This window comes from Drosophila novamexicana, unplaced genomic scaffold, assembly GCF_003285875.2.
Source record: "Drosophila novamexicana strain 15010-1031.04,08,12 unplaced genomic scaffold, DnovRS2.1 tig00001361-arrow-arrow-pilon, whole genome shotgun sequence".
In the NCBI taxonomy this organism is placed as follows: Eukaryota; Metazoa; Arthropoda; class Insecta; order Diptera; family Drosophilidae; genus Drosophila; species Drosophila novamexicana.
The window spans coordinates 94,708-106,744 of NW_020824852.1; the positions used below are offsets into that span (position 1 = coordinate 94,708).

The following is a 12,037-nucleotide window of genomic DNA, read 5'->3' on the forward strand; positions in this document are numbered from 1 at the left end:
TCCTCGTTGGCTTTTTAATTAGCTTCTTGCATCTGTTACACTGTTGTTACACTTCGATCATCAATCAATCAATCAATCATTCAATCAATTAGTCGCCATGCACTCACAATTTCTTAAACTTTTCCTTGGCATTTCGTTGACACTTTTGCGTAACTTTTTTCTCTTGAAGTGCATTAAAAAAACAACAAAAAAAACATAAAACACTCGCGACTCACTAAACTAACGCATCGAGCGTATAAATCACATTCTATGCAAAACTATATGCATAGATGTGTGTGCCTGTGCGTGTGTGTATGTGTATGAGTGTGTGTGTGCGTGTGTGTATAATCGTATGTATTTAAGCATCTAGGTAAGTATACAACCAGGCATGGCAATGGCATCGTTTCAAGTGCCGTCGCGTTTTCCACATGCGATTGTACAAATTTTGAAAACGGCAAACAAAAAAAATATAAATAATTACAAAAAAAATAATACGGCAAAATACGTTTCTTTAATGCTAGTATATTTAAGAACCACTTGGAACGAACGACGATCGCAGCGATGATCCGCAGCTCGTCGCGGGCGTGGAGAGACTGAGGCATGCAACGGCAGCGATGCTCGTGTTTAAGCGACGCCGCACGCCAGTGTTGGCAAGCTAGCCATTTTTGCGCTACATCTAGCAGTGGGAGCTATAGCTAAAATGTTAATTAACATAAATGGATTTCACTTAGTCACTGATCTAGTTAATTGTTAGTGTTGTTGAGATTCAATTGCACTTAAATATAAATTAATGCTAGCTCACATAAGAAACTAGAAGTATTTAGTAACACTAACTAACTAATCCCATATTGATACTCGAGAAATAATTTGTTATTAGTTCTTGTTTTGTTATTTAGTTCTTGTATCTCTTCAACATTTATGTATTATAAGTCGTTTGTAAAAAACAATTGAAAAAAAAATATAGATCTCCAGCTTTTCTTCTGCAAAACATATATATTTTTTGCTTTCTTTTGAATTAGCTTCTGATTGCCTTTCAGTAGTTGACAACACTGTTGCGCTGTCTCTCAATGTTGAGTGTGACCAGAAGAGAGGTAAAAAGAGCGAGAGAGTGAGAGGAAGAGCGCACGGTCAAGCGAGCTAGCATAGTGAACTTTGCTGTTGGGGGTGGCTCAGCTCTCACGATTTCCCTTCGAGCCCAGCCAGTCGCTGTTCGCACTTTACCTTCTAAATTTCACTTTCGACCGGAAGAGGTCAACATGAATCCTCTGCTTGGATTATCACAAGATATGTACCCTGTCGAAGCTGCTGCAGAGATCAGTTTATGACTGAAAGAATAGCCAACATGAACCAAACATATATATACTTATAATAGAAATTTCAGTATTTGGTAAATAAATCATTTAAGAAACCTCAAACCCGGGCCAAACACAGTTTGAGGATGCGCCTTTAGTAAATTTAGCATCATTGGCAGCATACTTCTAGGCTGGCACAAAGAGACCAAAATTAAGTGTTGGTAACAGATATTTCAGTCAACAGCAGTGCTGCCCATTCAGCTATTTTCTAGTCAGCCGGATAGAAATGAAATTCTATAGTGGGCTTGGCAACACTGGCTACCAGGCATATCCGTGGATAGAGTTGCTCTTGGTATATCATTAGAGCATTAAAGAAGAATTGACGAATCCCATTAGATGCGATATTATTCTCAATAATTCTTGATCGGATAAGCTAACTTACACAGTTTATTGACCCACAGTATATTGACCCCATATCCATAAATATACTTTGATAATTCCGTTCATGAACTTTTTTAACTAAAAATATGCCCTTACTTTTCCATAGATGTTTATAAATCGTATTTCCATATCTCTATATATAAAACTATTTGTCCTGATTGACTTACCGATTGATTGATTTGGAGGCTGACATTTTTACTTTTGTTACCTTATGTGAGGGGGTTTTAAAAAATTCCGCCCGCAAATGAGGTAAAAACTCGAAAAGCATCCGATCAGCTAGAGCATCAATTTCAAAGATCTTTGAAAAAATTCCTCTGCTTCGTGTTTCACTTTTCGTCAAATCCACCCTCCTTGGATGATAGATGCGTGCCAAAGGTTGAATGGACGAAGCTTCATTGGCAAAGATCCTTTAGAAAATTCATTCGCGTCTTTCGTTAAGTTTCGTGTTCAAATTAATTTCCAAGGACCTACATATATAAGAAAGTTTCGTAAAGTCCAACACGAGTGAAAGTTCTTTGCAAAAACTGATTTATCACATATTACACAATCCTTGTTTGTAATACCCAATTAAGTCGCGATGCCATCCACGCCCTCGTGGATAGAAAATGCGGGTTAAAGGACATTTAAACGAAAGTTTATTTTACAACATCAAGATTCACACCACTTGAGTAAAGTGAGCGGAACGCGAGAATTCCAACTTTTGGCTCTAAATTCGTGGTACATCAAATACATTTTGTAAATATCTTTAGACGTGGAGTTCATGATAGTATAGGTAGACATAAAATAATCCACGGCAAAAATGGGAGTTTGTTAAAGGCCAGAAAACACCAGCTAGTCGTATACAAATGGCAAATCAAGTTCTTAGACAGTTTATAGAATTCAATCAATGATAATACGCTTGAATTCCCGATTCAGTTTGTTCGGTACATTCGATATTGAGATGTGCATTCTTTTAAGTTTATCAGAATATTTTGTGTGTTTTTATGCAGATATGTGTCTTAAAGTTATATTGTAATATCGTTAGTACTTGAGTTCCTGTGGCTCGTCTCAATATTTGATCAAAACTTGATATGGGGCAACAGCCGAGGCAAGTTCTCGGTGGCCAAAATACAATTAAAATACATCGTTAAACTTATTGTCTTGAAGGTTGAGCGAGGCGCGTCCGGTGGCTGTGAGGCTGGCAGCCGGATTACTTGATGTAACCCTGGTCAATGGCATGTTTGAAGATTTCGGCAATACGCTGCTGTTTGGCGGGCTGCTCGAAGGGCGTTATGTTCCAGACGTCGGTGAGGACAGCGTTCTCGACAATGGCATCCAGATCGGCCACCTCGTCGTCCTCGATGAGCGACATGGGCAGCGACTCGATGCCCATGCCGCAGCCGAAGCGACCAAATTGCTTTAGCTCGTCCTGCAGCGTTTCCCAGGAGATGACTGCCTCTGCATCGCCGCCCAGATCTGTGATAAGTGCCTGGGCACTCTCCAAATAGGCGCGCAGCAGCTCATCGTAGTGCTCCTCGCGCAACTGCTGGCTGGTGCAGGAGTATATGAAGAAGCTGACATCCAGCGCAACGGAGGCGCAGCGCGCCAGCTGATAGTCAATGATGATGATTTCCTGCGGTGCACCGTCGTCGCTGTAGCGGGTCAGGAAGTTGGGCGTCCAGCAGTCGCCATGTCCAAAGACACTCAGCTTGGAGCGCGTGGACACCAAGTTGATCAGATCGTCGAACAGCTGAGGCTGCAGAAAATTGGTGGCCAACGTCTCATACTTGGTGTTGGGGAATGTCTTGTTCACAGCATCCAGAGCCACCTTCTGGGCCAGCTGCAAGAAGTCCTTGTACCACTCGCGCGTATGCTCGCCATAGTAGGTCTCCTCCAAGGCACCGGCGGCCTTCTCAAAGTTGTCCGCATCCAGAGCCTTGAACGCCAGAGCCACGCCATGATAGCGTCCCATGGTGCGCATGGTGAGAAGTGCGTCCTCCAGAGATATGTAGTTCTGGCTAAAATGGTAAAATTGAATGATTATCAAAAAAGGGATAATATGTGCTCCACAAACCGATTGGGTGAGCGATAGCCACGGAAGCCCACATCCTCGAGAGCTATGAAATCGTTGACGCCATCACAGATGGATGCATAGCACTTGGGATACTCCGTGAATGGCTTCTTGGGCTTGGGCTGACGCGAGGCCTGGAAAGCCTCAATAGCCGGTATGACCTTCGTGTAGAAATTAATCTCGTTGCGGAAAAAGTCCGTGGAGCGGAACAGTCGACGCCTGTGCAAATTGTCCGGCATGCCCTTGACAACGACATTTACCTCCAGCTGTTTGCCCTCCGGCTCCTTTACGCCGTAAACGCACAGCCGGAATACGCGACTCAAGTAGGAGTCACCCTTCTTGCCGCCCTCCCCAAACTTGTACGAGGTGTGCTTGGTGCCGCCGGCGTTCTGAATGATCTCATCCAATGTCGCCTCAGTGAACTTGGCGGATATATCTGCAAATGCTGGTTCGGCCATTCTGACTGCACGATTCCTACTGTGCCTGTTGCTGGAATTCGTCGAGATTTATAAAACTAATTGATAATAATAACCGGTGCGGAAAGTTTCGTTGCGATACGATGCGTTGCGTTTAGTACACGTCAGACAAGGTACGCACGTATGTATATATGTATGTATATATGTGTGTGTGTGTGTGTGTGTGTGTGTATACCTACCGAAACTATTTGTATCTGTGATAAGATCAATTTATTGGCAACTATGTCTGACGTGGTCAACACTTCGCGAGAGACTGTGGAGTGCTTTGAGAGCACGCTGCTGATAAAATTGATTTCAGCCACCAAAATGCTGCACTTCAAATTTGCCGCCAAGCAATTTGTTCGCTCAGTGCGAATATAGAGAGAAAACAAGAGCACGCCCACGCAGCACAGATAAGAAAACTTAACTGTACAGCCAGGCAGGTGTGTATGTATTATTTGCGGCAACCAGTAGTTATCTCTTGTGGTCGTATCGTGTATGGGCCGTCCAACAGCTGATTAACTGTCACTGCTTAACAGCTCTGTGGATTGTAGCATTAATAGGCAACCATAATTGTACAGCTGGTGTATGTGTGTGAGTGTGTGCGTGCATTGTAACATTTAATTTAATATGCAGTGCAATTGTTCGTAGTTGTATGTACTGCAGGGTACAGTTTATGTGTTGCGGTCGTAACGTGTGTGGCTCCACCAAACAGCTGATTAAACACATTTGCGGCAATTGCGACGCAGTGTTGGCTAATCGCTTTTCAAACGTTCAGCTCGTTTTTAGTGCTGTGTACCGCCAGCAGCTTGCACGTGTTGAAATTGGAATTTTGTTTTCGTTGCGGTACCGTAGTACTTGGAAGTGTTTGCGCCATGGCTGCGCAGGAACCTGGAATGAAGAAGAAACGGATTTCAAAGAAAAACAAATCCGCTTGGCGCAAAACAGACATACAAGATGTCGAACAGTTTCTGGAGGATCAGCGCCAGGAAGAGCGCATTGGGTAAGTCCCAACAATTTGTAAACAATGCACCCTGCATGACTTAACGAGGACAACGCATCGCTTGCAGCACCTTCACAGACAAACAGAACGAGGATCTGTTTGTGGTGGATGCTTCGCCGCTTAAGACTGCGCCCAGCCAGCTGTCCGTGAAGAAGAAGCGCAAGCTGAACGCTCTAAAGCCGATGCGCTCACATCAGGCACTGGAGAACACATCCAAGGTGCAGGATCCGATTGTCAAGCGGTAAGCGGCTGTCCCCCTCCAATACGTGGATAAATGTATGTATAAATGTATAAATGTTATGGTTGCTGTTGTCGCAGAAATCATGTGCGACAGAAGAAGAACGGACGCAACATTGAGCTGGAGGTGCGTAACCCAACTAAGGCGCGTCATCGCCAGGCGAACAGCGATCGCGGGCTCTACTACGAGAAGCTGGATCAGCGTCTGGCGGCCAGGGAGAGCGGCAAGAAGGATAATAAAGTTGATAAGGACATTTGGCAGGAGGTGGACTTCCGTGATAAAATACCCGGGCTCAAGGATGAGAAGGGCTGGATCAGTCGTGATCTGGCCGTGCATATTGCCGGCAACATCGGCCGCAAAGTGGTCAAAACGCACGCCAGTCTGCACCACAAAACTACCAAGGCCAAGTGAGTGCCAAATGCCCAATCAAACCTGACATTTGTCCAAATAATATTGCTTCATTCGTAAATGCAGAAAGTTTGAGGCACCGCATCCAGGCATGAGCTACAATCCCTCGCTGAAGGCGCACCAGGAGCTGCTGGCACATGTGGTGGACCGTGAGGAGGGCATCATCAAGAAGGAGCAGCATCTGAAGCGTGTCACCACCAGCATGTTTAGCAAGGTGACGCCCGAGGAGCGCGACAGGCGCCGCTTAAACGAAATGAGCGAGGGCATTAAGGAGGAAGGCGAGCCTGCATCGGCATCCGAAGATGAAGAGGGGGCTGACCAAAAGCCGGCTGACAACAGCTATTCCACAGTCAATGCGCCCGTCGAGAACAAGAAGAAGAGCAAGCAATCGCGCAACAAGGAGCTAAAGCAAAAGGAGCTGCAGCGCCTGCACGCGGCCAAAAAGGCGCTCAAGAAACAGACTGCAGATCTGATTAGGTAAGCGAGAAAGCGAACGCGAGCAACTGGCTTAAGCTAACGATGCCCCTCCTTTGCAGAATCAAATCCATACGTGCCGAGGTAAAGGAGGAGGCCGAGGAGCTAAATGAGGTGAAGAAACGCCGTAAAGCGAAAGCGGAGCGTAAAAAGTTCGAGCCGAAACGCTTGGGTCGTCACAAGTTTGTGGAGCCTGATGTGGATGTGAACATGCCCGAGGATCTGGCTGGCAATCTGCGTAACGTTAAGCCGGAAAGCAACCTGCTCACCGATCGCTTTAAGCTGCTCCAGAAACGCAACATACTGCCCACAACGGTGGCCGTGACACGCAAGCGGTCCAAGGTGAAGCGTTTTCCGCGCAATTCCCATAAGGAGGCCGGCGTCAGTTTTCAGGATCTGCGCGCGCAGCGCAAAGCGGCCGCTGCAGCGGCCAAGGCCAACAATGATACCATCAAGATTTAGATTACGTCAAAACTCTCCAATTTTATTGAAGAAACACTTATAAATATAGATTGTACCCCATTTTGTGCCCAGATAAGATCAGATAAGCGATTTGCCAGCGCCCTTTTTCAATTTCGGATTCTTCTTAGTCTTTTTGGTCTTTGGTGGTCCCAAATTCGGTTCCGGCTCCATAACAGCATCCAACCGCTTAACGCCGCTGCATAAAATAGCAAAGGGAATGACATATGTTTTGACATGAACAAGAGAGAGAGAGAGAGAGAAAGAGAGAGGGGGGGGGGGGGGGGAAGAGAGAGAAAGGGAGAGACAGCTAAAAGTGAGAGAGGGAGAGCAGTTCTCGCTGTCTCTCTCTGGGCGACAACTACCTTACCTCTTCACCGAGAGCAGACCGCTGCCTGAGCCAGCACCGACGCCCTTGCCATTGCTCTCCAGCGCCTTGGACCAGTCGTCCTCGCTGCCCTTGATTTGGTATTCGTCTAAGGTCATTTCGGCCTGAAGGCGTTTTAGCTCCTTGCGCTGCTGTTTGGTCAGCTTTTGAGCCGACTTCTCCAGCTCTTTGTCGATGGATAGTGAGAGCGGCTGCAGTTCCTCGCCACGTGGCAGCTCCGACTCCTGCAGCATGCCGCCTTCAATGTGCTGCTCGAGCACCGAACGGAAGCACTGATTGCACTTTTTCATGGCATCAAAGAACTTGGCCAGCAGCTGGTTGCCCGGCATGTTAAGCTCGGCGGCAATTGCGTCTACCGACTTGCCCTGCACGCCCAGGCCCAAGAGCACACTCTGCTGCACCAGATCCAGCTGGAGGCCCTCGATGCGACCCTGGAAGTACAGCTGAGCAATGTCCCCGAGCAGATCGATAATCAGACGAAACTCGGACTGCTGGCGCGCATAGCTCTCCAGGCGCTGCAGGTCGTGCGGAAGAAAATACACGTCCAGCGTGGACTTGTCCAGAGTAGCAATCGTTGTATCAGACTCCTCCATGGTCTTGTTCTTGAGCAGTGCGAGGCACAACTTAATGCCAAACTCGCGGAAGGTCTTGGCCATCAGCTTGAGGACGCGTCGGCGAAAGTCCTGATAGTAGAGTGGCAGCCAGTTGCCGGGTGCCCGCTTCAATGTCTGCAGCATGATGCAGCTATGCTCGCCGGTCAGCTCGTTGGCTTTTTGGCTGAGATAGACGGGCACGTAGCCGACGCTTTTCCAGAACTTGAGCAGCTCCGCGGTTAGGCCGTACGAGGTGCCTATGTAATCTATACGCTCCGGTATGCGCTCATGCAGGCGCTGAAGCAGCGTGGGAATGCGTTTGCGCGGACGGATCTGCTCCTTGAGCAAGCTCAGCTCCTCCTCCTCAACCTCCTCGATGCCAGCTGAGTGGGGGGCCAAGCAAAAGATTAGCTCCAGATAAACAAATTGAGTTCGAGCACCCCTTCACTCACCCTTTTCGTTGTCCGTGATCTCATCGTTGACATCGGCAAAGCAACCCTCGTAGTAGTCTTTTAGCAACATGATTGCCCGCTTGCCATAGCCCATGCGCTGGTAGTTTGGATGTGTTGCTACACGCACGATGCGAACGCCCGAGAGCTTGGGAAAATCTCGGTCTCCGTATTGCTCGGCCACGTTCCAGGGTATCAAATCGCCGGCGGCCTTCTTGCCGCGTCCCAGGGATTCGCTGATGCTCTGTGCCGAGATTTGTCCCTCGAGTGCCACCTGGATGACCACTAGAATCTCGGGCAGCTGGTCCATGCGCTGCACTGGCGCTAGCATGCAGAACAAATGATGGGCGGGGGCATCGCTCATCATCTGCAAGTCGTTGGGGGTATTCTTATAGTGCGATGACACATAGATGGACATCAGGCGATTCAGAAAGGTCTCCGCGGCCTTGTGGTATGAGAACAAGGCATCGCGATTAATGTAATAGAGTTCGCAGAGGTTGGGCAGCGGACAGCCGGAGTTGACGACGGCCACAGTACTCGTGTCCAGGCAGAGCAGATTGATAAGCCAGCGCTCGATGTCATCATTGGGCTTGTAGCGTATGGACTCCTCTAGCGTAATCGGCGGATGAGCATTGTTATCCTTTTGTATCTGTGCGATCAGCTTCAGGCTGAGCGACCGTCCCGTGCCCTCATAACCATTGATGGTGCTGGCCATGAATATCAAGTAGGGGCCGATCATCTTCTTGACCAGCGGCAAGGGTATGGCAGCCGCCTCATCGATCATCAGCAGATCGGCGGCATTCAGCAGATGCGTATCGCTGGGCGCTATATACTGTATGGTCTGGCGGCTATTGCGGGTTATATTGATGCGTATGATGGCCTTCTTGAAGTCCGGATTGGTGCTGCGTATGATGGTGTAGTCGGCGTGCTCCTGATACTCCAGCGCATCAAAGCCCTTCAGTATGAACTCAAAGAGCGTTATCAAATTCTCGGGATGCGGCGATGTCACATACACATTCACGTAGCCAAACGAAATGGCACCAGCTATGGCCAAGCCCATGGCAGCCGATTTGCCACGCCCACGTGCCGCCGTCAGCGATATTGGCGGCTTCAGCTGTTTATCGACCAGCGCGTCCATGAACTGGGCCACAGCATGTCCTTGGTCGAAGGTCTTGCAGAGACTAACCAGTGCGCCGGCGGGAGGTGAGTTCATAAGGTTCTTCTGTATGGCCTTTAGGTTGCTGTCGTTCTCCGACTTCCCAATCTCCGCTGGCTGTCAAAAACAAAACATTCAACTAAATACACAAGAATAAATGTTCGCTGCTTAATTACAACTCAATGCACGTCTCGTAATGAAATTATAATAAGGCGAATCCTTGAATGCTGCACTTACATTCACTGGCTCCACATTGATCGTCTTGGAGCTGAGTGGCAGCACGGTCAGGTCGTCGTTGACCACCAGACAGCGCTTGCAGTCGGCCAGCGAGAGGATGAGGCGCTCGTTGAAGCGGCAGGTGACTGTCTGATGTGCCTCGGTGCGGAAACGCTTGTGCACATCCATGCCCATGGTGTAGAGTTGTTTGAGAGACTGCATCGTCTTCAATAGCAATATGATCAAGCCGCCGCCCTCGACGGTTTCTACGGTGCGCGCCAGCAGATTGGGCGTCAGTGCCTCGAAATCTTGGAGCACGCACACGCCATAGGTGCGACCCAGTATGGCATGGGTCTCGGAGTAGTAGCGACCATGTATGGTGGTGGCCACGCGGAACGCATCAAACAAGTCCACTTCATTCACATCTACCTTGCCGTGGGCAATCTTCTTGGCACGCTTCTTGCCGTGACTTGAAGTAATTGTTTTATATTTTTAATTGCCATATTAGTAAGAGCAACAGGTGTGACTTACTTGGAAATGGCCTCGTCCTTGTTCTTGTAGCACCAGAGCACAGTGGGGCGTGCCTTCACCGTCGATTTGATCAAAATGTCGTAGAGAATCGGCACTTGATCGCGCGCCTTGTCGCCAATGATGACGAACATGGTGCGATGGCCCAGCTTGACGCCATTCTCGATCATGACGCGTATGCGATTGTCAATCTTTTTCTTAACCATCTTGCTTTGACACACTGTCAATTGATAATTTCAGTTATATTCAATTTTAGCTTCGCGATTCTGAATGGTTCCTTCAGCTTTCGGTTTAAATGCACGTGCGACTTGCAGCTGACAACCGTGGAGTTATCGATAGCAGTTAACAGAAACTCCTCCGCTTTACAGAGGCGCCACCGCTGTTATCACACACAACAGCTGTCAGTGCATAGCTATCGATACACAGCTAACACCGACTGCAACCGATTGCAGCTGGGAAATGCAGACAGTAAACTCCCCGTTAATAGCCGATGTACATAACAGAACTCATAATAATCAATAAAAAATAACGTCAATGTTAAAAGCGCGTAGTGCAAATCAGCTTAAGCGAGCTATCGATACACAGCTAACAGCAACGCAATTGGGAGCATTTAAATCTCTGTTAACGCGCTGTTGAGATTCTGTTATCGGCTGCACGTTTTTAGTTGGTTTTTTTTTTTTTTGTTAATAAACAATTGCTAGCTGCATTTTTCACCATGTCGTCCTGGAAAAAGGCTTCGAAAAGTAATCAGAAGGTGCATCGCGAACGTCATCAGCCCGAGGCGCGCAAGCATCTCGGCCTGCTCGAGAAGAAGAAAGACTACAAGAAACGCGCCAATGATGCTCAGCGCAAGGAGAAGACCCTGAAGCTGCTCCACAAGCGGGCCCTCAACAAGAATCCCGATGAGTTCTATCACCACATGATCAACTCCAAGCTAACGGATGATGTGCACCACGAAAAGGAGGCCAAGGATGAGCACACGCCCGAGCAGTTGGCCCTCATGCAGACCCAGGATCTCAAGTACGTGCTGATGAAGCTAACTGTGGAGCGGCGCAAGCTGGAGCGGCTGCGCGCCACGCTCGTCGATGTGGATGCCGCGTCCGGGCAAAACAAGCGCTACACCTTCGACGAGCAGGGCCTCCCACGGCCAGCGGTAACGGCCACGTTGGGCGAGCGTCTCGAATCGGCAGATAATCCCGTAAGTGCCATCCCGTTTATGCTTTATATAGATCCATAATTGAACCATTCCTTTCTCCAGGACACGGGCAGCCGCACTCACAGGCAGCAGCTGCTCAGCGAGCTGAAGAAACGCGAGCAGCGCGAACGCGAGCTCAGCATTGTTAAGCAGAAGCTGGAGATGAAGCGCGCCATTAAGCAGCCACGCCTACTCAAGCCCAAAAGGGTGCAGCCAGGCACCAAGGAGAGCGCGCCCGTCTATGTGTTCCCCTACGAGCGCAAGAAATGAAATCTGCCAAATCGAAAACAGCCTCTTAGTCCATACATATATAGATATATAGATATTATTTAAAAAGCAGAAATAAACCCCGCTTGTATAGTATTAGAAGAGTGTGTATTGTAAATATCAGTTGCCATATATATCTAGAGGGGTAATAGCATACCTGATCTGATCCCTTATAGCTGTGCCAGAACTGAACTCCATATATATATAGAATGGGTTTATGGCTGCTTTTTCAGCTTATGCACATAACGTTGGTATCACTTTTTGAGCACTTCGAGTGTATGATTCTTTCTTAATTATTTCGGCTTTTAGTTCATTTCACCTTTGTGGAAGTAATCCTGCGGAGCAACCGATTCCTGGGCTGCTGAAACTGCTCTGTAAAGGTCTTCTCGTTTGTAACATGGCTGTTAACTGTTAACATTAGTAAAGATTTGAACCGGTTGCTGTTT

General features: G+C 47.9%; 4 protein-coding genes across 4 annotated transcripts; 2 read left to right on the plus strand and 2 right to left on the minus strand.

Moving 5' to 3' along the window:
- Positions 1 to 2,662: 2,662 nt before the first annotated feature.
- LOC115767310 lies at positions 2,663 to 4,636 on the minus strand. The gene is made up of 3 exons (XM_030711548.1): positions 4,418 to 4,636; positions 3,766 to 4,251; positions 2,663 to 3,709 (listed from the first exon to the last, which is right to left on the minus strand). The coding sequence occupies exons 2-3, from the start codon at positions 4,218 to 4,220 to the stop codon at positions 2,902 to 2,904; spliced, it is 1,263 nt and encodes a 420-aa protein (XP_030567408.1). The 5' UTR covers positions 4,221 to 4,251; positions 4,418 to 4,636; the 3' UTR covers positions 2,663 to 2,901.
- Positions 4,637 to 4,982: 346 nt separating this feature from the next.
- LOC115767303 (ribosome biogenesis protein NOP53) lies at positions 4,983 to 6,862 on the plus strand. Its single transcript, XM_030711538.1, has 5 exons — positions 4,983 to 5,220; positions 5,288 to 5,461; positions 5,539 to 5,865; positions 5,933 to 6,343; positions 6,403 to 6,862. The coding sequence occupies exons 1-5, from the start codon at positions 5,093 to 5,095 to the stop codon at positions 6,800 to 6,802; spliced, it is 1,440 nt and encodes a 479-aa protein (XP_030567398.1). The 5' UTR covers positions 4,983 to 5,092; the 3' UTR covers positions 6,803 to 6,862.
- Positions 6,804 to 10,420, minus strand: LOC115767302 (RNA cytidine acetyltransferase). The gene is made up of 5 exons (XM_030711537.1): positions 10,133 to 10,420; positions 9,623 to 10,070; positions 8,233 to 9,502; positions 7,170 to 8,163; positions 6,804 to 6,998 (listed from the first exon to the last, which is right to left on the minus strand). Exons 1-5 carry the CDS (start codon positions 10,333 to 10,335, stop codon positions 6,881 to 6,883), a joined length of 3,033 nt encoding a protein of 1,010 aa, XP_030567397.1. The 5' UTR covers positions 10,336 to 10,420; the 3' UTR covers positions 6,804 to 6,880.
- A 409-nt stretch (positions 10,421 to 10,829) lies between these two features.
- LOC115767294 (probable U3 small nucleolar RNA-associated protein 11) lies at positions 10,830 to 11,664 on the plus strand. Its single transcript, XM_030711527.1, has 2 exons — positions 10,830 to 11,327; positions 11,388 to 11,664. The coding sequence occupies exons 1-2, from the start codon at positions 10,845 to 10,847 to the stop codon at positions 11,592 to 11,594; spliced, it is 690 nt and encodes a 229-aa protein (XP_030567387.1). The 5' UTR covers positions 10,830 to 10,844; the 3' UTR covers positions 11,595 to 11,664.
- Positions 11,665 to 12,037: the final 373 nt, after the last annotated feature.

Bases quoted from the DNA above. Each gene is read 5' to 3' on its own strand.
- LOC115767310 (XM_030711548.1), bottom strand. From the start codon at position 4,220: ATGGCCGAACCAGCATTTGCAGATATATCCGCCAAGTTCACTGAGGCG. The intron at 3,710-3,765 runs GTTTGTGGAGCA...TTACCATTTTAG, and splicing joins GGCTATCGCTCACCCAATCG to CCAGAACTACATATCTCTGG.
- LOC115767303 (XM_030711538.1), top strand. From the start codon at position 5,093: ATGGCTGCGCAGGAACCTGGAATGAAGAAGAAACGGATTTCAAAGAAA. The intron at 5,221-5,287 runs GTAAGTCCCAAC...CATCGCTTGCAG, and splicing joins CGCCAGGAAGAGCGCATTGG to CACCTTCACAGACAAACAGA. The intron at 6,344-6,402 runs GTAAGCGAGAAA...CCTCCTTTGCAG, and splicing joins CAGACTGCAGATCTGATTAG to AATCAAATCCATACGTGCCG.
- LOC115767302 (XM_030711537.1), bottom strand. From the start codon at position 10,335: ATGGTTAAGAAAAAGATTGACAATCGCATACGCGTCATGATCGAGAAT. The intron at 10,071-10,132 runs GTAAGTCACACC...AATTACTTCAAG, and splicing joins AAGGACGAGGCCATTTCCAA to TCACGGCAAGAAGCGTGCCA. The intron at 6,999-7,169 runs GTAAGGTAGTTG...TATTTTATGCAG, and splicing joins GGTCTGCTCTCGGTGAAGAG to CGGCGTTAAGCGGTTGGATG.
- LOC115767294 (XM_030711527.1), top strand. From the start codon at position 10,845: ATGTCGTCCTGGAAAAAGGCTTCGAAAAGTAATCAGAAGGTGCATCGC. The intron at 11,328-11,387 runs GTAAGTGCCATC...TCCTTTCTCCAG, and splicing joins TCGAATCGGCAGATAATCCC to GACACGGGCAGCCGCACTCA.